Here is a 25,696-nt window from a genome sequence, read left to right on the forward strand (position 1 = left end):
GAAAAAGTAGTAGAGCCAGAATTAGAATTCAGATCTCTTTTGGGACTCTAGTTAAGGACTTTGTGTGTTTCAGACAGGGTCTCACTATGTAGTTCAGGGCAGCCTTGATCTTGCTATGTAGCCCAAGCTGGACTTGAACTCATGATCCTACTGCCTCAGCCTACCAAGTGCTGGGATTACTGGCACGTGTCATCATGTCTAGCTTGGTTAAGGCGTTTTTTTATATTATATCCTCTTTTTCTTAATTAACGTATTACTCAAATTTAACATATTGGGTTTCACTGATCTCAGAGGATGGAATTCTAAAAATTAAAAGGTGCTAGGGATTGAATCCAAGTCCTCATGCTTGCTAGCTAGACAAGTGCTCTGCCAGAACTCTATTCCCAGGCCCTGAACACTTTTTAAAAGCCTGAATTTCTCCTGTAGTCATCAAAAATGAGGATTAGATACTCAAAGACCCCATACATTTGTGCATTCATTTTTCCATTAACAACCACTGATATAACACCAAAAACAAAAACAAAAACCCACCCCTGTTCTTTAGAATTTTAACATAAGCTTACTTTACAATTACAGGTGAATTTAAAAATGTAAGCATACAACTACGATTTACCAAAGAGTAACATGTTTATTTCACTTAGTCTTAAAAATACTTTTTGGCAGTTGTCACATATAATGTCCTATTGTTAAGAAAAACTTCATTAAAAAAAAAAAGCATGAAAAAACAGACCCAAAATGTTAAGATTTTATTTACAAAGCTTTTTTGTTGTACAGAAAGTAAAAATGCTGTTACAATCTCAGTGTAACTGGTAGCCACAGATGGTTGACTCACCAATCACAGCTATCCACGCTACAGCAAGAGTCTTACACAAAAACCTAACAACGCTTACAATTTTGTTGGGGCAAAGTACCCAGGCTTGGTGTGATTACCAAGAGGGACTAAATGGAGGAAGGTGGAATGTCACAGGAACTATTCTTTGGCTCTTTGGGTAGGTGGGTGTCCTGGGGTATCACAGCTACCTTTTTTTTTTTTTTTTTTAAACAGCTACCAAATCCATGAGCAGTCCAACCAATACTGAACAGTTCTGTTTTTGCAGGTTATTTGGGGTCTTAATCATCTTCTCCTTCATCATCTGTTTCTCTCTTCCTCTTTTCACCTTTTCCACTTTCTTCCTCCTCTGTACAAATAATAAAAATTGACTTTGAGACTAAAGGCATGTTGTCTAAGACAGTGTTAATGGACATAACATTACTTTGCTTAGGAGATACAAGACAAATTAAAAATAGGATTTCTTAGGATTTTAATTTTTTAAATTTATTTTTGCGGTACTGGGAATTGAACTCAGGACCTTGTGTTTTCCAGGTAGGCACAGTACCACTGAGCCACATCCCTGTTCCTCTTAGGATTTTTATGTTCTTAGAGTATTTGAGATGGAGACAGAAATCTCTTTTATCAACTAGTAAAAACTCATGGCTATTTTAATGAAATTAATTAAATCTATATTAAATCACATTTCAAAATCTCTTGAAACCAGTGACCAGGTATTGCTTGGCATAGAGTAGACGCTGAATAAGTATGTGCCAATGCAAAGCACAGCAACAACCTGGTTCTCTGAAAACTTAAACAACCTGGAGAATCTCAATGCATAATAAATAAATAAATAACAGCCATTTAACTATTCTTGGTTGTGGTAGGAAAAGAAGTAATAGCGATAAAACTGGAAAGGTACTATTTATACATCCTAGTAAATTATGACCCAATTAGTGAGCCTTTTTAATGAAAGAAATTCAACACAGAAATCTCATACTTGCCAGTCTAAGAGAGGAGATCTAAAAGCACTTGAAATGTGGAGATCAAGAACTAGCCAGACTCCAGGGCCTCAAGCACCAGAAGGTCCTGTAGCACTCCTGGGAAAGCTGCACCAGCTCAGATGCACTAACAAGACCACAAGGAATGAGGCCAAGAGCATTTTATCATCTTCTCAGTGGTATGACATCCTAAATAACGGACCTCTATATCTGTTTTGAGACAGGGTCTTGTTATGTCTGTAGTTCAGACTGCCCTTGAACTATGTAGCCCAGGTTGACCTCAAGCATAATCTTCCTGCCTTAGCTTCACTGGTGGGAATACAGGCATGTGCTATCATGCTGGCTTTCATCTAACTTTAAACTGAGGAGATCTAAAATGCATGCATTAGACCCACCTTCATCCTCATCTTCATCCTCATCCTCCTCATCTTCATCAATTTCTCCATCATGTCCAAATTCTTCTTCCTAAAGAATGGTAAACAGCATAACATTATAAAATTAATCCTGCCAAATCGTGGAATACAAAAAGAAATACACTTTGTAAATAAAATCACTTTTTGGGGGGCAGTACTAAGGATTGACCCAAGGGCCTCATACGGTCTAGGAAAATACTATGCCACTGAGGTACATCCCCAGCTGCAAATAAATCTAACAATAAATCAAGAAGAGTAATGTTAGTTTTTACTCAGAAGCAAGCAGTTTGTCAGATATGTTTAATTAGTATACAACTTAAAATGATAAATTTAAGAAATGATTTAAAAATCTTGAATTTCAAAGCAGATTTGGACAATGATTTTTTTCTATATTTTTATGGGGGGACTTTGGGGATTGAACCTAGGGCTTCATGAAAATTAGCCCTAACAATGAGCTACATATCTCCAATCCCTCACATCCAATCTTACACAAAACTCCCCTAGGATTGTAAGTCATCAAACACCTATGAGATCATATGATGCTTTACTTTTATACAAGAACATGCTTCTTAGTGAAAACATTCTCGGCCTATTTTCCAAGCCTCCTTCAGTTAAGGTACAGTTACTCCTTTCCCCTATCCTCCTAGGATCCTCATGGTTATTGTATTATTTGGTGCTCCAAAAACCAGACTACCTGCTCTTTTAGGACAGGATCACATTCTCACTCAACTTTTCTTCCAATATAGCAAGCATATATTTACTGAACCAAACTAAATATACATGAAGAACTTCAGACTTGGTAAACACACAACTCTTTTTGATACAACAAAGGACATATTATCAGTTCTCAGCATTTCCAGTTTTTCCATCCTACTGAATACCCAACTCGTTCCTTTCTGTCAAAGTTGAAGGGCCAAAACTTAACTTGCAGAATTGAGCACTGTGTCCAGTTAGGATTCAGTAAGCATATCATTTGATATTTGAAGGGCTACAAGGGTTAGAGATGTAGCTTAGCTCAGTGGTAGAACACTTGCTTAGCATGTGTTGAGGCCCTGGGTTCAATCTTTTGTGCTACAAAATAAATAAGGACAAAGACTGAATTAATCAAAACTCACATTTTTATTCAGTAAGCCTTTTCCTTGTCTTTCTTAAGACATTTTTGCCTTTACTACAAAAAAGGAGCAGATGCATCGTACTGGGGATGTAGCTCAGTGCTAAAGCACTTGCCTAACATGTGTGAGGCCCTAGGTTCCATTACCAGCACTACAAAAATAACCAAACCGGTGCACTGACCTCACTGACTTCATCTTCATCTTCTTCTACGTCTTCATCTTCATCTTCATCCTCTTCTTCATCAAACTCTTCTTCCTCAACATCCTCATCTTCCTCGTCCTCCTCATCTTCTCCTTCTGAAAATAGTCCAAAATGGAATTCATTAAACACCTTAGATACCCTGTGGAGTGCACCTGTAAAGGTATATGGGAGCCATGGGCTGGCCCTCACCGACACTAGAGTAGACTCACAGCCACCCTTTTTCTACAGGTCAATAGCTCAGCCCCTTCATCCAAGTGCAACACAAAATCAGGAGGCGTGAAGTCTGGCAGACTAGATGTACAGTACCACTTCAACCTAAGATTTATTTCAAAATAATACAGCAGGGGGACATGAACAGAAGAATGCATACATATATAACAAGATCAGCTATGAGTGATGAGAACACAGGTTTGTTCCATTATTTCTACCTTTGTCAACCTCTGAAGCTTTTCACCACAAAAAGTTAAAAAACAAAGCAAGCTCCCTCCCTCTGAGTAATGGTCAGAGCCAGCTTCTCTGATCATAGACCTAGAAAACACCCCTAGCACCTGCTGTGTCCTGATCACAGTGCAGTTTGGGCCTGTCTCTATCCTACTCCTGTGGCCCTCTGGTGAGACAGCAGCTCTCTCCACTGGTCTCAGGACTCACTGTGCTCTCTCTTGCCTCCTGCACACTCTGCCCTTTCTTCTCTGCTTGCCCAGCTCTGACCATGGTCCCAGGACTTCTCAGGCAGGCTCACCAGATCTCTTTATTCCAAGCTAGGGGCTCTTACATAGGCACCTGAGGCTTCTCCATTATTGCATACTTTGCCTGTTTGTAACTTTTATTGACTAATGAAAGGAAAAAATTCTCCTTTGTAGATGGTACACTAGAAGTGGACAGGGCCCATGTCTTTTTTTTCTGAATGTTTACCACAATGCCTAGCACACAGGAAACCCTCCAATATTTGTTGCCTGACTGATATTTGTGCTTAGGAACTGGCCCCTCTCTCCAAGGAGTTTCCACCAGGTTGAGGCAAACTTAGGTAATAAGCAGATTTCAGGAATAACTGGAAACCTACAGTGAAGGGAACAAGGGCCATAAACATTTGGAACGAGGTTAGATGTCCTACTTTGTCCACTTACCACCATGTAGCTCATTAATTTTTGCCTGTCTCAACCAAAAATAAATAAATAAATTTTTGCCTGTCTCAGTCTGCTGCAAAACAAAAAACTATAAAAACGTTTCCAGATCCTGTAACATTAATTGCATCAAAACAGCCTGATGTGTTTCCTCTTCCTTTTTCTTGGCCATTTCTACCTTTGAAGTTAATATATAATACACACACACACACACACACACATATTTTTAAAGAGATGTTCAGCTCATGTCTGTAATCCCAACGCTGAGGAGGCTGAAGCAAGAGGATCACTGTAAGATTAAGGCCAGCTTGGATTTTACAATACAGTGAGTTCAAGCCCAGCTTGAACTACATAGTAAGACCCTGTCTCAAAAAACAAAAACAAAATAAGAGTGGGGAAGGAGGGGAGACGGAGAGAGAGAAAATAGTGCTTCAAATATAACAATGATGCAGTCCCAACAGTATCGGAAATTGTTTCTTTTTTTTTTCCCCCTCTATGTAGCTCAAGCTGGCAAAGACACACGAGTCCATGGTTCCATAAGAATTTCAAGTAGTTTTACGGGTCGGGTGGAGCAGTCTATGCTCTCTAGATTCCCAATTTGAGGACCATTTACTAAGAAACCATTTTGAATCGTTTGAACATGTGATTCTCCTGCCTCAGCCCCCCAAGTGCCAGGATTATAGGCATGTTCTACCATGCCCAGTAGCATTAGGAATCATGAGAACAAGTTTCTTCAGGCTGACTGATCCAAAAACAATCTCACTGCTTCAACTATGCCAACCTTTTTGGCACCTGCAACTGGTTTTGTGGAAGACACTTTTCCCATGGACTCATGGGGATGGGAGGATATACAGTTTCAGCACGATTCAAGCCCATTACATTTATTATACTCTTTATTTCTATTATTACTACATTGTAGTATATTAGGATATAATTACATAAGTCACCATAAACTTGTTTTCCTGCAACTGGATGGTCCTATCTAGGGGTAACGAGAGAAGACAATGATACCCAGAGTGTGCTGCATATGTCTAGTCTACTGTCTAATCTCATTTTGGTTGCTGTCATTGCAGAAAACCCTGCTTTTCACAAAAACAGGAAGCCAGAAATAGAAGGCTTTTTGGTGCTTCTGTGGCAATCTCAGAATATTCCACCTGACTTTAATCTTGAACATATGATGGAGACCTCAGGTTCTCTCAAGTACACTTTTAAGGCCACCATCATTTGCAATTTCATGTAGTTGATCCTCTCCAAACACAGACAAAGCTGATCACCTGCTTTATTCACAAGTGGGTTGCAGATCCATTCCTTTTCAGTTTGAGGGTCTTTGGGATTGGGAAGCAGTGCTCTAACTCTTTTGAAAGCTAAAAAAGGTGATCATGCCCTAGCTTCTGTGTAAAAGAGAAGACGACTGAGGCTGGGTGTGCTGGTGCAAGCCTGTAGTCCCAGCACTTAGGGGGCTGAAGCAAGAGGACTGCCAGGAGTTCAAGGTCAGCCTGTCTGCATAGCGAGACTCTATCTCCAAAAAAAAAAAAAAAAGACAGACAGTGCTCTGCATCTATTTCTTCACAGAGCTGTGCGAACAGAATTGAGTTAAGGGCATATACTTTAATATGGTTGGTAATTTTAATCACATCCTGCAAAAAGTTAAGTTCAGGAGACATTGCTGGCTAGCCAGCATTTCTCTATGGATGGCACAGTGACTGACATTCAAAAGCAATCTCTTTGACCCAAGTAGTGAAACCAGAAAGATGTTCAGTCATGGCAGCTGCTCTGTCCATGCATAATTACTGACACAAAACAACCAACTCAAGTTTTTCTAATATGTAATCATTCAAAGACTTGAATAGTTCTGCAGCTGTGATACTCATTGGCAACAAAAGTGCATATAACATATCCTCAATGCACATCCTCCTGAAAAATATATTGCACAGAAACAAGAATTGTTGCCTTGTCAACATCAGATTTCTCAACCTGGATTGTGTATCACAATGACTAATCCTAACAATCATGCCTCAATATCCTGGGCCATTTCATCAATTGCCTAATTATGGTACTAGCTGAGAGAAGAATACATGCCACTTTTTCTTTTTTTGGTACCAGGGATCGAACTCAGGTCCTTGCACTTGCACAGCAGGTGGCGAAACCACTGAGCTAAATCCCTGACCCTACATGCCACTTTTTGAGCTGCAGTCTTTCCTAAAAGCTCACTACCAACTGTTCTCATCAGCAAGCAGGACCATTTCTTCACCAACAGTGATGGGCTTCTTAGCTTCAGCAATGCAGTTAGCCACTAAGAATGGGCACTTAGTACAGACACATTTCAAGAAGTGGTGGCCTTTTTTGTTCTTTTTGTGTTCACATATTTTTTCTTTGGAAAAACCCCAAACCCTTCTCTTCTAATGTAAGATGGTTGGTCTCCATGCAGTGAAGCAGTTTTGAAGGTTTCATAGCTTTATTGGAAGTCAGTCACCACATATTATACAAAGTAGGCTTGAAGAATGTGAATCACCTACTATAATTAACCTGTTATTTAAGTAGGACTCTTGGTATTTTCCTTTTAAATGCAGCTTTTTTTTGTTGGCAGTCTTGGAGTCTTCTGCTTTCTCATCATTGGGTCTTTCCCCCCTTTCAAAGAAGCTCTCCAGTGATATTTACTTTTCACTCATCTTGGCCAGGGTTGGCTTGTGAGCTTAACAAAACTATGACTGAGACAAATACGCAGTGTGGGAAAGAGGGACAGATGGGAATGGTAAATAATTAATGGGAGGACCTTATGCAGATGAAAACAAGTGTTGGATTCTGACTTAAAACCTGCCACCACGTATAGTTTAATTGTCACTTGCCTCTCACTGATTGGGTTTTGGTAAGAGTCTGCAAGCAACTGATTTATTATGGTCTCTGTGCAGTTAAACCCCTCTGCTAATGCTAATCTGCATTTGCAATCAATCCTCAGCTCCACTGCAGATCGCCAATAGATTCTCACAGGAAGCCCCTGTAGGAGCAGTTCACAGCAGGGTTCACTCACCTGTGAGAATCTAATGCTAATGATCTGACAGGAGATGGAACTCAGGTGGTAGGAGTGGCTATAAATACAAATGAATCTTTTCCTGCAATTTATCTCCTGCTATGTGGCCTGGTTCCTAACAGCTAGGGAGTGTTACCTTCAATTGGGGACCACTGTTCTAACCACTTGAAGGTGAGAAATCTTTTATTCCTGAGAAGAGTGCTCCAGAATAAACGAGTTGGTGTACAAAGAACAGAAGCTAATCAGGAGGAGTATTTTAGGTAGAAAATATTTCATCTATAAAAAACTTTGTTCATAGCCAAATTATTGAAAAGTATGTTTGTTTTTTGGTACTGGGGATCGAACTTGGGATCTTGCGCTTGCGAACCAGGCGGCGGAACCACTCAGCTAAATCCCTGGCCCTGAAAAGTATGTTTTAATTTCACTTTATAACCATTCCCGGTACAAAAAAGAAAAAAGTGTCATTTATAACTAAGTATTACTTTTCTTATTAATGAAACATGGAATCTTACAAGGAGTACTTTAAAATCATTACCTTCTTAAACTCTAGTCATGTTATCAAAAGCAGGAAAGTTATTTCATTCTTATTTGATTATAACAAGTATGTATTAAGTACTATACTTACCAAGTGCCAGGCCCTGTGGGTCAGGAGAAAAGAGTCTGTCTGGAAGAAATTGTCACATAGTAGGGAGAGATAAGAATACCTCTGGACAGGCCTATGAGTCTGCATGGGGTAGCCTAGCACACACAAGAACCTCAGCGGTCTGGAGGTGTGGGAATACTTCCAGCAGGTGCTGAAACAGGTGAGCTGGGGAGGATGAGCAGGCAGTAACAAGGGGCTAGCTGGGAGCAAGGCACAGAGACACAAGTACCTCGAGCACTTTGATGGGTATGTGGAGCAGCCAATCACTAGGCTCCAAATTTAAAGGACTATTTGTTAACAAATCATTTTTATTTTAAATCATTTTAAGGCTTCAATGTCAAATTCAACAGAGGACCAAATCTCATAGAGTGCCTACATTCACAGATATGAATTTTTTTCCCTCAACCACAAGAACATTCAGTAGCTTTTCTCAGCAACTTTCAAACACAGAAGTCTGATCACTAGGCCAAGTCCACTCACCTTCATCCTCCTCCTCTTCATCTACACCATCCACCTCTGCATCTGAGTCTGGGGCTTCCCGGTCCTCTCTGTCATAGCCGTCCAGGTAGCTTAGTTGGGGCAAGAGCTTGAAGACACTCTCTCGGTAGTCATTTAGGTTGGTGACCTCACAATTAAACAGATCCAGGCTTTTTAGACAATCCAATTTTTTCTGAAGGAAAGAGTAAAAGACATAACTCCTAAACCAAAGAAACACAAGCAACACACACCATCTGAAGAGGTTAAATTCTATTCTCTGCATTTGGTTAGGTGCTACCCACTTAAAACTTATACATAGGAAAACACTAGTCCTGTACCACCTTTGATCTAGACCTTAGTTCCTCCCTTCCTACACCTACTCTCCTAAGAACTATGTCTTTTTCTGGCAGTATTAGTAGTCTAAAGAAATGTAAGTGTGAAATAATTTTTACTTAAACCAGATCTTTTCAAGCATGAGACACAGTTTAAAAATTTAGTTCAAACCTTAGTATAGGGAAAGAGATTTGTAACAGTCTTGAATCTCAAGGCACTTACAATACTATTTGAGGACACAGATATGAAGCACTATAGAAGATGCACTATAACAAAATACCCGGTGTGTCAATGCAGATGTATTTTCAGGGAAGACAGAAGTCAATATGGGAAAGGGGAAGACATGACTCAAGAGTTGAAATTTCAGAAATACAGAGAAAAATTACACTCTTTTCTTCTATGTTCTGGTAAAGCCTGATACTATTACAAGATTTTTCAGATGTAAATTGTTTCTGATTCTGCCATACCTTGAAGTTCTGCTGTAATACCATATTAGTTTGGAACCATCAGTATCACCTAATGTAAAAACTTGGCCCAAGAAGTTTTTTGAGTGGCTAAAGAGGATAGAAAAAATGTCTATTTGTTTTACTTATCTCCATTTATTTGTTTTTTGATAGTACTGGGGATTGAACTAAGAGGCTTTGCACTGAGCTGTATCATCAGTCCCATTTTTAAAATTTAAGACTTAGCTAAGTTGCCCAGACTGGGCTGTAACTTGTGATCTTCCTGCCGATTACAGGTGAGTGCCACACACCCAGCTTCATGTGTTATACTGCATCACTATGCAAGTATTCCAATCTTGGGTATGTTAAGTTTCAATCAGGGTACATTAAGAGACTGAGGGAGAAATATTACAGGCAAGTCAGAAGACAGTGACAGGAAATGGCAGCAGATCCTTGTAAGCAGAAGAGGAAGCAGCTGATAAAAAGCAAACACAAGGGGGCCGGGGATTTAGCTCAGTGATTTTGCCGCCTGCTGTGCAAGCACAAGGACCCGAGTTCGATCCCTGCTACCAAAAAAAAAAATCAAACACAAAATGTGCAGCAGTGTACAGCCTGGTGCCTTCCAGGATAGGACAACAACCCTGGAGTGCATATGATTAAAAGTTTCATAAATGTAACTTTTAATGGCCCTGAATCAAGAGAAAAAGCTTGGTATTTTCTAAGAAAATTACACACATACACACACATATGCACCAAACAAATATTAGTAAGAGGATCTCTGTATGAAGTTAAGCTCTAAAAAATATACATAGAGATGCTTAAAGGACGTTGATTCTTTATTTGGAAAGCTATTATAACATTCACAAGGACCTGGGAAGAAATTCAGACAAAACAAAACTTTGTTTTCAGAACTGGCAGCACTAATGTAATTCTAGGGAGACAGAAAGTGACTTGAAAATCTTGAGAGTTCTAGAGTAGGAGTTGGCAGACCACATCCACGGGCCAATTCTAGCTTACCATCTGTTTTTGTAAAATAAAATTTTATTGGAACACAGTTGAACATGTTTGTTCATGTGCGGGGTCCTTTTGTGTTACAGTGGCAGAGGCTGTATGGCTAGTCAGCACCTCCTGTTAGCTGCTACCTGGCCCTTCAGAGAAAGGGCTGCTGACCCTGCACTGGAAGGGTCTTCATCTCCCTGAGATGAAGTTTTTGAGAACTAAGAGTGAGGGAGGAGGACTCTGAGCAGGATTGTGACAAAAGGCAATGTTGCTCCCCTCAAACAGCAATGTACAACGATTTCAGAGTTTGTTAATCAATTAATGTGCTTATACAAGGCAGTTCCTGATGTCTTAAGAAAGCCCAGTCCTGCTAGTCCCACAGAGAACTGCTTTTGTATTAAGTAACTTTCAGATTGGGTTTCCTAGTGGGCAAGGTCTCCCCTACAGAAGCCCAGGTATCACTTCTTGATCAACAAGGAAATAATACTGCAATACCACACTAGGCAAATAACCAGAACATTACACTGCCTTTCTTTTCACCAAGGCTGATTCCATACCAGTTAAGACACAATCATAAATAAGTTTGCAGTGTTTTCAGAGATTTAGTCTAAAAACTCTTTAAAAGAATGAGCCATTTACATCTCAAAATTATTTTCTAGAAGTGAGTGCACAAAAACGCAATCATCTTTGGATATTTATCTAATGCTTTATGACACCCAAGACCCTTTTCTGGTTACTCAGTATATAGGGCTACCAAAGCTCTCCTGTGTGAGATTTTTGGCTATTTTCTGACAAGGCACCTGTGAAATAATTTGGATATGCCAAATAGTATGCTAGAAAATGAAATCAAAACAATAGCAACAAATCCCAAATGACTGTAGCACTTTAGAACTGATTAAAGTAGTAAAGTTGTGCTTTAAGGATTAACAGGCACAAAACACACAGATTACTTAGGATTCCAATGTAATGTGTAAACACTGCCAAAAAAAAAAAAATAACAACTCTACCTTATCAGAAATGTGACCTAAGCTAATAGGCTAGCCATAATAAACATTAAACATTTTATTAACAATAATTTTGCTTGCCTTCTTAGAATTTAGAAGGGCTTTGGGGGATGATTTGGATGGCTCAGGTCTCTTAAAAAAGGTGTCCAAGGAAGTTTGAATTGATGCCTTCTTTGTCTCTCGATTAATGTCCCTGTAGCAAGCAGAGGCATTCACAATCATTGCATTGACTGTTAAGAACTGGGCTCAACGTAGTGTTTAAAATGTATGTGGTTAATGAAGATGAGGATGGTGTTTTTCCCCCACTGAAGAATACTTTCAGATCTCAAAATGGACCCAACATCTCCCCCCTTCACATTTTCCTACAGATTTCCTTTATTCCAAGTGAGAACATCAGGGCACCAACTTAGTAACCCCAAGGAATTGGGATAACAACAAGTATAATATAATGGTGGGAGCTCAGGTTTTTCCAAATACACCTGGTATGCAGCACTCTGGCTCTGCCATAAAGTGTGTGACTCTGGACAAGGGATTCAGCCTCATCCAAGCCTTAGCTTCCTCTATGTAAAATAAGGGCCATGCTATTTCTAACTACTTTGTACAAATGTTTTCTGGTAAGTACAAATAAGACAACACATACAGTATAAAGCACCCAGTACAGTGTATGATATGGGCACAGAGGAGCCTCCAAAATTAGTAAATACAACAAAGATGATTTCTCATTCTTCACTGGGTTTGGTGACTAAGACTTTCATAGCTACTTTCACTGGGCCCTCATATATTACAGACCAAACCAGGAATGCTCAAGTAAACAATTCTCACATAGTATGTTTCTGCTGTGCCTGTGTGCTAGAAAATGGCTACAGGCTTCTGTATCACAGGCCTCAGGATAGTCATCTTGCATTGCAAAGTATTGTATGGGTACACTGTTTAAAAGGGAGAGGTGGTGAAGGGAGCTGTTTCTATGCTCACAAGTGACCCAGAATTAAGAGGCTTGTCATTAAGCAATAAACAAAAGCTTAGTGTAGCCCACTATACTAGGGAACATCTGCCCTTAATTTTACTGCTCATGTTGGAATTCCCAACTTAACAGATTTGGGTATGGAATAAACTTATAGGAAGAAAGAATAGGTCTCAAGGGCAGTGGAACATACAGTGAACCTGGATTTGAATGCTAACTGCTATTCATCCCAATTACTTAAGCTCTCCAAACTCTTTTGAAGTCTCTCTAAATTTAGTTTCCTGATCTCTAACAAGAAAAGTCATTCTCTCTTCCTGGATTATTTGAGGACATAATGAACAAAGGTTCATGTCCTTGGATACAGTAAAATTCAATGTCTAATTTACCTTAGGAACTGGGGATTGGTCTGGAAGAAGAGAATAAAAGTACAATATTAAAATGTGGGGAAATGAGCTGGGGATGTAGCTCAGTGGCACAGTGCCTGCCTGGCAAGTGCAAGGCCTGGAATTTGATTCTCGGGGAAAAAAAAAACAAAGAAAAATGGGGGTAAGAGTATTTGGGCATTATCTTTAACAGGAGAGCAAAACTTGTAGGATGAGGGTGGGAAATAAGCTTCCAATATTTATGAGAAATATGAGCTCTTAAACATAGTGCTCTTAATGAAATGTAAAAATAAAAGGAATCAATGTAAGGTAATTAAATCTGTATTGCAGAGAAGTGCTGATTATTATTGTAAAGGAAAAGATCCTATAATTGTGGCAGGAATTCCTCTCATTAAAAGCCACAATTTTACTCTTCTCCCCAGAAATATCGACAGCATTCTTTACAAATGGTGTGAAATTCACATATTTTAATATATTGTGGTTTTAGAATAGGTAAGAGACAATGGAGATGTCTTATTCTCTTGGTTCTGTTCTTTAAGATTCTGAAAGACAGTTTCTACTTCTGCATTTACCTCCACCCCTGCACCCAGCACAGCCTTGGGGGCTTGCCCACAGCTCCATCACCCCTGCCCTCTGGAAGCTGTTTTTCGCCACTACAACTTCACATAGACTGAATTTTCAGTAGTACAGCTTTCCAACCTAAATTTGAAGGAAATGCATTACCAAACTTTATCCTGAGAGTCCCTAAATAAGACAAACATTACTGTTCTCCCCACTTCATGAATGAGGAAACTGAGGCCCAGAGAGAAGAAGCAATTTGCCCAAGGTCACACAGCAAGTCTATAGCCCAGGTGACGGTTAACTAAGCTTTCCAAGACTCATTCCAGTCTATCAGACTGAGAAAGGTCTCAGGATTTCCGCATAAAACTTTAGGTAACAGTGATCGGTACAGCAGAAGATCAGGAATTAGAAGAGCTACAACTTAGTGGAGCTGTGCTTGATTGTTCTATCAATGCCACCCAATTTATACAGCTTTAGTCCATAAATATAAAAGCACAGAATAACAACTTGGCTGGCCTGGCAAGTTGAGCAGGCAGTGGGGACACGGTGATTAACGGATATGTTTAAGGATATTATAAATGTGAATTTTAACAAGGATAGAAAACACCAAAGAGTTGCCCTTTGGAAGAAGCCACAGTATCAGGCAGGAGGAGCAAAGCCATAGGAATATATATAATTAGGCTCTGATTTTTAAAATTGGGACTTCTACAAAAAGCAAAAAGCCATCATTTTCTCACTTATTCCCAATCATTTCTCCCACTATAAATATGAAAATGAAAATGACCAATAACTCCTCCCAGTTCCCAAATTCTCAGTCACTTACCAAAGGTTCCAAGGTGCTGATATCTTTCAGTTTATTTCCACTTAAGTTTAAATGTGTGAGATTTGGAAGTTTTTCTGCTAACATGTCCAGACCTCCAAAGATTCTATTGTCACTGAGCTCAAGCTGTGAAAAAAAACCACATACAGTACAGACACAAATACAGAGAGAAACACGTATCACTAAGGTATTATAAATAGTAAATACAGCTCTCAAACACTTATTAAGATCAAAAATCCGTTTCTATTAGGACATGTATGTTGTGTTTGATTAAATCTGAAAATGTAGTTTACAGATCCAAGCAACATTTGAGGTGAGAGTGGGGGACAGAACAAGATAAGCATTTTCTCAATCAGCTGCTAATAAGTTTGCTCCAGAACTGACCTCTAATTATTAGTAAATACATTTTCTAAACAGTAGGTCAAAACAAATTAGAGCCACACGTGGTGGTGAATGCCTGTAATCCCAGCACTTGAAAGGCTGAGGCAGGAGGATCCCCATAAATTCAAGGGCTGAACTGCATGATGAGGCTGTCTTGGAAAAAAAAAAATTAGAATTCTTCAAGAAGTTGTAATACTCTATACCTGTTAGAAAGAGCAAATGAGGGCTGGAGGTTTAGCTCAGTGGCACTGCACCTGCCTCCCAAGCACAAGGTCCTGAGTTCGATCCCTAGTATGTATGTGTGTGGGGTGGTCTGTGCATTCTGAGCTTATTTTGCATGCCAAGCAAAGTTTGCAATGCTCACTTGAAACAAAATCTGCTTTCTGGGCAGTGCTAATACATTGTGGGAGTCAACATCTGAAGACAATGTGGAATATTGCTCAGAAGGCCACAGGAGTGGGACAAACCTCAGAAATGAGCTCCTAAAAATGGTGTAAGACACCAGGAAAAAGGGAGGAAGGGTCTGGGATATATAGCTCAGTGGTACATCATGTGTTTAGCATTTGAGAGGGTTTTATCCCCAACACCAAAAATAGAGAGGCAGCAGGGCAAGAGCCCCAGGTTTATGGAGCTAGTTCCTCAGAGGTCACTTAAGAACCTGGCACCGGCCTTTACAAAAACCTACTCTTAACTTCTTAGCTGTAGATCAAGTAGCACAGACAAGTAGCGTGTCAAAAAAGGAAGAAGTCTTCATCAAGGAGTACTAGTATCTTAATGCACAAGGAACTGGAGCCTGAAGAACACTGTAGATAACACCTAATTCGAGCTGTTTTACAGATGAAAAATTCAAGCCAACTTGTTTCAACTCCCTCTTTTAAGCACTAGCAATGGTTTATCTGACCCCTACACGGTACTTAACTGCCATGCACTGATCATGGTATGAGAAATATGTTAATTCACTTGATCTCACAACAACCCTAAGGCATAGGAAGAATTATCACCCCCATTTATTGATGAGAAAAGTTAACTACAAAGATGTAACTGGACTAAGATGACAAAGCTGGTACAGAGTGGACCCATGATTCAAAATCATGCAGTATATCGTCATTAAAACCCACGCCTTCCCCCATGAAAACACACTGTATAAAGTGTGGAGTTGCAGGTCTGTCGCGCACCTGCTCTTGTGCGACTGCTGCTAAGGCGCTGTTGCAGCTGGGTGCGGAGCTCCATGGTTGAGCAGTCTTTGGTGTCATGTCGCAGAGTGGGGTCCCCGGGTTGCAGGAGGAGAACCTGCAGGGCTCCTGGGCAGAATTGCACTTCAGCAATAATGGGAATGGGAGCAGTGTTCCAGTCTCAGTTTCTATTTATAATGGTGACATGGAAAAAATATCGGTAGATGCCCAGCATGAATCTGGACAGAGTAGCTCAAAGAGTTCTCACTGTGACAGCCCACCTCGCTCACAGACACAAGATACTAATAGAGCTTCTGAAATAGATACACATAGCATTGGAGAAAAAAACTCTCAGTCTGAGGAAGATTATATTGAGAGAAAGGAAAGAAGTTGAAAGCATCTTGAAGAAAAACTCAGATTGGATATGGGATTGTCAAGTCAGTCAGAAAATATACCCAAGGAGTTCCTCTTTTTTTTTTTGTTTTTGTATTCCGTTTCATCTCTACTCATTAGTATCTCCATGCCTCTACATGCTTTCTGCCAAAGATTTTACAATACAATCTGAAATCTATCCTAAGTGCTTATTCATATTCCAACATCAGAAAATTCCATCTTGTTTGTATTACTGGTCTGTTGCTATTGCACAAGTGATTTGCTTCTTTTTTCTGTCTATAGTGCTGTGTTTTATTCCTCAGTGCTCCGCAGAATCCTCCTCGCAAATGGTGATCATTCTTTGAGTTAATTCAAAACTTTCAGGGAAATGCAATCAAAATGGCATAAGACTCCTAAAACCACAGAAGACGGTTGGTTCCTCATTATCCTCTTTGAGCACAGCATGAATATTACTCCAGTTCACTGAATTTCTTCTAAGGTATTTTTATCCAGAATTCTCCACTCTAAGTTGACCTTTCAGGCCTGGCTATTTCATATTGTTCCCCAAATCACTGAGATTTTTGAGACTAGTAACCTGCTACACATGGAGCCTTCCATCATGTCAGGAGTTCCTCTTTAAACACCCAAAGTGCACAGCTACTCTCAGCATGAGAAACACAAGTGTTATGAAGAAAAGGGGGCATTTTCTCAGCAGAATTTCTGAAGGTTTTTCTTCTGTCTCTGCTGCTGTCTCATTAACAGCCATTGGATTGGGGATCTACACTGGAAGGTGTCTGACAACCTCCACCAGCACTTTTTGATGAAGAATTGGATCCAATTTATTTCACGTGGTGGGGATTGGTATCTCAGCTTGTGACAGCTAACATGAAGAGCTATCATGATCCTTGGGTGGCTGCACCACTTGTTTATTCTATACATGCTGTGTTCTGATTAGTAAACTAAAGTCATGTTGATGTATAATTATACCTATGGGATCAATTAATAAGCACGGCAGACTAATATCTACTGTATGAATTTGGTAGTAAATTTTCTTTGGATATTAGATATAAATAATATAATTTTAATATACTAGTCATGATGTATGTAGTATTTAAAAATATGTAACCTTAATTCAGTCAAAACACTTTTAACATTTCAAAGAATGAATAACATTGATATTAAAATCACATTAAGAGGTTTGCCCAAAAGAAATATTGTGGCCTTATAATTACACTATTATAGAATATGTTTTAGATGGATGCAGATTGTCTATAAAGACCACTTAACTATACAAATTGTTCTTAATAGAGAACAAGGTAGTTAGAAATTCCACTGTGAGTTGGTACACTAAGAAGTTGTTGCTTTTCCAGCGTGAGGACTCCAGGTAGTCACCTTAGGCGGTCAGTTATTTCTGACACAGGCAGTTATTCAGTCTCTCTTACCCTTCATTACTCTGGATTGCTGGATTTAATCTGTTTGTGCTCAACTTTTGTGTGCTCTTAAAATTAGCTTTATTGTAAGCAAAGCTGTGCCTACTTTATAAGTCTGGAAGTAGAAAAAATAAATTACTGCAAAAAAAAACCAACGCACACTGCATAATGCAGCATAGTGAACCTGTTCACATCTTTCAACATGTGATCTTATGGAACAGGGGTAACAAGGCAATCCATCAAAGCATTTACTAGCATATTCATTTTAAGATAAAATGGATGTGTAAATTTTGGAAACCTATGACATTTATGCATCATTTTCTCGAAGTACTTGTTTCTTGTTACAACAGTTTGTGCTCTGTAGTAAGAAGAAACATAGAGAACATTCTGTCTTTTAACTATGATTCCCTCCCATTGGCCTTGTAAGTAATTAGTGTTTAAAGATTTCAGAAATATTTTATAAAGCCCTTACATAAATGATCACTGATAGGCTGACTTTCTGAATACATTTGACAGTACAGGGGCCATATTAATTCAGGAACACTCATCAGGATGCTACTAAAACAGAAAACAAAATACATACTAGGGATCTGCTAGCATAACGTTTATGCTGAATCACTATACTGCTGAGCTAATCAGTTACCATTGTCACTGATAACTCAGGCAAATAGACTGAATCTGTAAAGTAGATACTTAGAAATGAGAAATATTTTCATTAGTGAGTGTACTGAAAACTCATGAGGACTGTGTGAGCATTAGCTAAGAAAGATGGATTAAGACATGGACACGCTCAGTATTTCTAAATTCATGTACTAAACAAATGCCATATCACAAGAGAAAGTCTCATCTCTCAGGACTTAAGCAAGCTCTGGGAATAGTCTACGTGTCCTCTGCCTAAATTTGATTATAAATTTATTTTATTTTTATGTATGTCTTTTGTTTAAAATAAAAGTTCAACTGAGTTCTGTAATAAAGGGAATACTGATACAGTGGTGAATGCTGCAAAATTTTTACATAATCATACATCTTCTTCTAGGTAATGAAAAAGGTAATGAGTTAGGAGATATGGTTTAGATTTGGCTAAACACTTCAGTGGATGGCTTTAGGCAAATTACTGTTCCTTTTTGGGACTGTTGCTGTAATAAAAGCCTGGACTAGAGTACCAAAGTTTCTTCCAGTTCTGACATTTCTAGGGCTCTGGGACAGTTAAATGTACAGGACAAGACAAGATATTTTTCTTGAGCATTTTGTTCTTTTTTGAGACAGGGTCTTGCTATGTAGTTCAGGCTGGCCTCAAACTTGCAATGATCCTCTTGCCTCGGCCTCTGGGATTACAGGCATTCACCACTATGCCCAGGTTATATTTTGTCCTTTTCTTGGGAGTGGGAGAAATGTATCCTGCAGATAAGTGGTTTTAATTAGACAAATTATAAACATAGCAAATTATAGTAATTTTGTTACACTGAATTCTTCTAGTCAATCACAACACACTTCAAATTTTCTATTTTTAAAAAATCCTGTAATGGGCTGGGTGTGGTCCCAGCATTTGGTAGGCAAAGACAGAATTACTGAGCTATATAGTGAATTCAAGGACAGCCTGGAATAGTGAGACCCTCTCTCAAAAACAAACAAACAAACAAATGAGCTGGGTGTGGTGGTGCATGCCTGTAATCCCAGTATTTAGTACAGAGGAAGGAGATCACTATGTGTTGGTGGCCAGCCTGGACTACACAGCAAGACCCTGGCTCAAAACAAAACAAAAAACAAAATATCAGCATACTAAGAACAAATGCTAACATTATAGTAAACTTTTAACAATTAACAAATAGAGGGCCCAGGATTTAGCTCAGTGGCACCATGCCTGCCTCGTAATCACAAGGTCCAGAGTTTGATCTTGGTATCGAAAAACAAACAAACACTAACAAATAAATTACCTACAAAATAACCTTTATAACCATTACTGAATATTCAACATTATTTCCAAACATCACAAAGATTCTGCAAGGTCTAATAGTATCATCAGTGTATAGGTGAAGAAAATGAGCCTAGGGAGGTGAAATACCTTGTGGAAGATCACCCATAAAGAAAGCAAGAAGCTGAGGTGTAGCTCAGTGGTAGAGCACTTGCTAGCATGTGACAGGCCCTGGATTCAACCCCCACCATTGGTTTATTTTTTGGTTTTTTAAATATCTTCAAGGAACCAGCAGAGAGCTGGAATCCAATCCCCTAACTACCCAGTTCCAAAAGCCATGTGCTTTCTATTACACAATACTTCCTTACAGGGAAAATTATTCATTTCCCCTTCCCAAGTCAGTTCTCTTTTACGGAAAAAGTACTTACCTTTTTCAATTTAGGTAGCTTGGGGAGATTTGAAACTGAAATCAAGCATACATTTATTAAACTGAGGAACTCTAAATTCACAAATTCAGCTGTTAAGCCCTCAATTTTTCCGTCATTTGATTTGCAATTGTCCAAGACAAGTTCTCGAACCTGAGGATAATAAAGAAAAAGGAGACAAGCTTTCAAAAACATAGGAAACAACAAAGAACAAAAGCAAAAACTCCAACCCTAGTACCCCTCAAAAATACCAACATACTGTATATTTAGGGCCAGCCTTTCACTTAGATGAGGATGATAGAAATAAAGCTATTAGTAGCAATATACTAATAGATTAAAAGATGGAACATTACTCCATGCTATAAATGATTTCTGCTCCACTTTCCAGAAAAAGAAACTAAAATTCTCAAGATATAAAAATGAAATGTACTTTTATTCCTTTTCTCAAGTTTGTTCCTCAAAGGGGACTTTATCCGAATTAAATGCAAGTACAGAGGAAGACACCCCTTTAGACTATCTTAAAATCCAAGACTTGACCATAGAGTGAAGCTTTACTTTTCCTACCCAATTCTAGCTAAAGGTTTCTGCACTAACACTTTCCAACTCTAAATCTATTAATCTTTATAAAGATTATCTTGACAATGGAAGAAATCAAGATGCAAGAGCTCTTAATTCAAAAGAAAGGGTTACATGTGAGAAAGATTTTTTAGGATGGAGAACTTTTTTTGTTTTTTTGGTACCAGGGATCAAACTCGGGACCTTGCACTTATGAGGCAGGATACGAACCACTGAGCTAAATCTCCAGCCCTGGAGAACTGTTAAAACATTAAATCAGGTTCTTTAAAGGTCTCCTTCAGAATTCAAATCCATCCAAAGGGTATCACTGCTGATCTCCCATAATAATCCCTATTGCCATCCCTGCTCTATGGTTGACTCTGAAACCTGCAACTTTAACACACCCTGATCTACTTACAGTAATACAAATCACAGCTTCAATGGCCCCTAGAAGGCATTCTGGGGTCAATCACCATGTTTAGCAGCATTAAATAAGTATTCATATAGAAAAGAGCTGCTGAAAAGTGTGAAAAGAGAACAGGAGCTCCTGACAATATCTTCATTTTCCCACACAAATCCAAGGATGTTACTCTAATAACTGATACAAGTTACTGAGTACTCACTCATTTGTATTTATTTGTACCCCCCCATTCACAAAGAAGGAAACATTTAGAATTGTATCTGCACCACCATAAATGTCTCACCACTTCTTGCCATCCTATCTACTAATCTCCAGAAGCCTTGGCTTCAGGACGCAGGCAGATCTATTATACCTTTTACTTCTTCCTTTCCTTTCTTCCACTTTTCTCTACATACCTATGAGATTCCTTCCTCTTTTGACAAGAAATCAGCACATTTGAACACTCAAGGGGAAAACTGTGTGACCACAGCTAGGCTCTGGAGACACCTGAAGTCATATCCTGGCTCTGTCACATGGAATGGTAAGTCACTTACCCTGTCTATGCCTTAGTTTTCTGTAAAGTGGAGATAATAACACCCTGTAAATCTGTTCTAGAATAGTGCCTGGGCCATGGTAAATACTCAGAAAGTAGCCTTTGGGGACAGGGAATGGGGGATGTGAGAGATACATGCTGTTTAATCATATCTGCCCTAACTTTCCACAAGTATTTATTTTTTATTCTATTTTCTAATGTTTCTGAGACAGGGTCTCAGTATATGGTTTAGGGTGGCCTTGGCTTGCCCAGGCTGACCTCAAACTTGCAGTGATCCTTCTGCCTCAGACTCCTGAGCACTGGGATTACAGGCATGCAATACCAATGGCTGCTGTTTTCTATATAACTAATTTCAACAATGTGACTATTCACCTATTTAAAAGAGTAAAGTTTAAAAATACTCACTGCAGCTGACAAGGTAGTACATGCCTGTAATTTCAGCACCCTGGGAGACTGAGGCAGGGCCATAGCAAGTCTGAGCCCAGCTCAGGCAACTTAGTGAGACCGTGTGTTAAACATTTAAAAAATGGCTGGAGATGTAGACTGGTGAAGTGCCTGTTTAGCTATACAAGACCCTAGATTCAAACCTCAGCACTAAAAACAAACAAAAAAAATCACTGGTAGATTGTAAGCTTCTGATGTCAGGGTCAACATGTCTATTCTGGTTACCACTATATCAGAGCTGAAAAAATGTTACCTATTACTACACTATTAGCATTTTGGTATGATTTCAATCTATTGACAGGTTAGAATAGAAACATTTGAGTGTGTTAACTAAGAGTTATTTTAAAAAGCGCGCCGCCTCCCTGCAGGGCCTCGCCGGAGCGCACTCTCTTGGCTGTCCCGCGGGGACCCTACCCGCTGCCCTGGGCTGCCTGAGCAGTGCCTGGGTTTCAGCCTTGTGGCTCAGTTGCCTTCGCAGACCAGAGCAGTGTGGAGGGGCTGAAAAGGACGATGTGGACACCGCTTGGGAGAGATGGAGATGCTTCTATGGGCCACAAGTGGCTTTCAAGGAAGCCTTGGTACGGATGGTCTCTAAGATGTAATAAGATTGCATTAAAAGTATGAAAACTCTCAAAAAAAAAAAGTTATTTAAAAAGGTTCAATGCATCTTACTCATTTAGGACTGTGGTCAAATACAGCAGGTCTGAACGTCCCATCAGTATCCTGTCAGCTTGTTTAAAGTTCTAAACAGAATTGTGGCAAAAAGATGTTCTACTCTCAGACACTGTTTCAGCAACAAAGAAGCAGCAATTGAGGTCAAGGGACAAAAAGCTCCTTTACCCTCTAAGATTAAGTGCTTTGGGCCTGTAAATTAACTGATGAGACTGTTTAACAGAAAAAAATGTGCAACATGCATACATATTTGCATACACATTAACTTATAAAGAATTCAAAAAGCTAGAATTTCAGGGGCTTATATACGTAACTTATGATAGAAGAGAAAGCTTCCTTTGAGAACAAATAGGAAAAAAAATTGTGATAGTCTGCATGCACATGCCTGGGATCCCGACAATCAAGAGGCTTAGGTTAAGATGGAAAGTTTGAGGACAGCCTGGGCTACACAGTTTATCACCAGTATGGACTACAAATATGAGACACTGTCTCCCCCCCGCAAAAAAGTTTTCGGTAGTGTTTATCTACACAGGTATGAGTGCTCTTTCTGTCTTCTTAGACACCTAAAACTATCCCAGGAAGGGGATTCATGTATGACACATTTTGGTCTAGGTCTCTCTCTGGACCAGAGGTGCACCAAAAGTGATTGTGTTAGTCCTTAATTATCCTAAGTGTCGGGCCGGGGATTTAGCTCAGTGGTTTCGCCACCTGCTGTGCAAGTGCAAGGACCGGAGTTCGATCCCTGGTACCAAAAAAAAAAAATTATCCTAAGTGTTTGGCTTTTAATCAGATAAGCCTGAAGCAGCCTTCTTTCTGAGTCCAATGTTTTCCATTTAAAATAATCTTCATACCAAACTCTAGGTCCCCATAGAGGTAATTAGGCCTCCCCTCTCTCTCCTTCTTTCTCTGGTATAAAGCAATCCAGACTGCTTTGTAAGGGAGAGAACAGCTTTGAAAGAGGGTGCTTTGGAGACAGTTGGTGGGGCTTAGCCAATAAAATCCCTCTCCCAATAGAGATCCAGAATAAACTAGAAAAGTTCTAATCCCTACCTTCTTCTTAATGTATCCCAAATCCTCCCGGGACTGCTATCTAATGAGGGAAAGCTGGGCAGGTACTTGCACATTTGTGTGCACAATTTAGGGAAGTATTTGATCCAAGACAGAGTTAATTGGCCTTCTGCTTAAAGATGGACAGTTTAACTTTTGGGGCTAAGTTCACTTTTTTCATCTCTCATTCTCTAATTAAAGTTGCTTTCTTTCAAGCATGAGTATAAGACAAACATTTAAAAACAAAGCCATACTTCCTAACTCTTGTATTTGTTAACTGCAGTTTACTTTTTCACTGAAAAATTTGAACTACGTTGTGGTCACATGGGCCTTTTCCCCTTTCATTTCTAACTTGCTCTCACTTGCCACTCCCCCAGCTATTCTGAAAAAAGATCAATTTTACCTAACTGGTAGAGTGACTTCCCCCAATTATGTGATGTTCGTCATAAAAGAGGGGGAAGGATATAGATAAATTAAGTATTGACTTATCAATTCCTTTATTTAGAAAAGTAACACATGATTATTGCAGTAAGCAAAAGAATCTGAAAATGTAACAAGGCAATTCCTGCAGCCCTTACCAACTGCTATCCTTTTGAGCCAATCAATGTTCAAATCTTCTACCCTATTACTTAAAAGATTGTTTTCAAAACAACAGAACAAATTGATATTGGTAGTTCTCAAATGTCTCTAAGTAGCAGAACCATTCACATGAAAGAAACACCCATATCCTACTGGTTGATACACAAAAAAGATAATTTTTTTTTTTCCCTTTTTGGTATTGGGGACTGGGGGCTGGGGATTTAGCTCAGTGGTTCTGCCACCTGCCTTGCAAGCATAAGGACCAGAGTTCGATCCCTGGTACCAAAACAAAAAAACAAAACAAAAACAAAAAACCAAAGGTTAAAAAAAAAAAAACAACAAAACCCCCAAAGGTATTGGGGACTGAATCCAGGTTCTTTGCATTGAGCTATATTTCCAGCTATTTTTATTTTTATTGTTTCTGGGTTTTTTGGGGGGTACCAGGGATTGAACTCGGGACCTTGCGCTTGACAGGCAGGCAGAGGAACCACTGAACTAAATCCCTGGGCCCCTATTTTTACTTTTTTAATCTTTGAGGCAGGGTCTCACTAAGTTGCCTAGGCTGGCGAACTTGTGATTTTCCTTTCGCAGCCTCCCAAAGTAAAGAAAGGAACTATTTTGAAAAGCAGTTTGGCAGAAAAAGAAACCCCTACAACCTAAAGGGGTGCTAAAATCATGCATTAACAGTGAGGCTGTGAAGCGTTAGTGACAGAGAAGATGTTCACTGTATTATTTTTAAAAAGGTATGGGCTGGGGATTTAGCTCAGTGGTGCAGTGCCTGCCTTACAAGTGCAAGGCCCTGAGTTTGATGGGGGGGGGGGGTGTTAGGCATGGTGGTGCATGTCTGTAATCCCAGTATTTGAGAGGCTGTGAGGCAAGAGGATTGCAAGTTCCAGCCCAGCTTGGGAAACTGAGCAAGATTCTGTCTCAAAATAAAAAAGGAAAAGGGACGGAGATATAGGCCCTGGGTTCGATCTTCAGTACTGCCAGGGTGGGAGTGGGCAACAAGACAGCATACACATGAACCCAAGTTTGGAAAAAAAAAAAATCTTGGTAGACTACTCATCAAAATGTATGGGGGTTGGTTGTGTATGTGTGTGATTTCTACTTTCTTCTTTTTGCTTCTCTATATCTGCTACCTTTTGGCTTATCTGTACCTAATTGTATTCCAGCAAAGACATATTATCTATACAAGGAAAAACCTCAATTAGTTGCTAGGCAACCAATTAGAATATCCAAATGAGTTCAAAATTATATCACAGTAAACAATAGATGCTGGGAGGGGGGCAAAAACAGAAGCAAGCTACAGAATATATAATTTCTTCTCTCCAGTGAACTAGGACTAAGGAAAGACTACTCTTATTAACATGGATGAAACATCACAGTCTCAACATGGTGGTGGCGAACTTATGGCACACACACCACAGCAGGCTGTTTATCATTGA

At 39.4% G+C, this 25,696-nt stretch overlaps 1 protein-coding gene and 1 pseudogene across 4 annotated transcripts in view; one reads left to right on the forward strand and one right to left on the reverse strand.

Moving 5' to 3' along the window:
• Nucleotides 1-733: 733 nt before the first annotated feature.
• Nucleotides 734-25,696, reverse strand: part of Anp32b (acidic nuclear phosphoprotein 32 family member B) — a 55,010-nt gene continuing 30,047 nt past the window's right edge. For 3 of the 4 annotated variants that reach the window (XM_087183631.1, XM_004864954.4, XM_021244501.2), the window contains exons 2-7: nucleotides 20,005-20,154; nucleotides 14,313-14,435; nucleotides 8,809-8,998; nucleotides 3,516-3,631; nucleotides 2,205-2,274; nucleotides 734-1,178 (exon numbers count right to left, since the gene is read on the reverse strand). In XM_087183631.1, the coding sequence (XP_087039757.1) occupies nucleotides 1,111-1,178; nucleotides 2,205-2,274; nucleotides 3,516-3,631; nucleotides 8,809-8,998; nucleotides 14,313-14,435; nucleotides 20,005-20,154 (717 nt within the window). In that variant the 3' untranslated portion in view covers nucleotides 734-1,110. Of the gene's footprint in view, nucleotides 1,179-2,204; nucleotides 2,275-3,515; nucleotides 3,632-8,808; nucleotides 8,999-14,312; nucleotides 14,436-15,865; nucleotides 16,036-20,004; nucleotides 20,155-25,696 lie in introns of those variants that run through there. The other variant, XM_021244500.2, reaches the window with a different exon arrangement.
• On the forward strand, nucleotides 15,942-17,233 carry LOC101721928 (BCL2/adenovirus E1B 19 kDa protein-interacting protein 3-like; annotated as a pseudogene).

Source organism: Heterocephalus glaber, unplaced genomic scaffold (assembly GCF_053883595.1).
Source record: "Heterocephalus glaber isolate CG9 unplaced genomic scaffold, H.glaber_assembly_v1.0 deba00001481, whole genome shotgun sequence".
Classification (NCBI taxonomy): Eukaryota; Metazoa; Chordata; class Mammalia; order Rodentia; family Bathyergidae; genus Heterocephalus; species Heterocephalus glaber.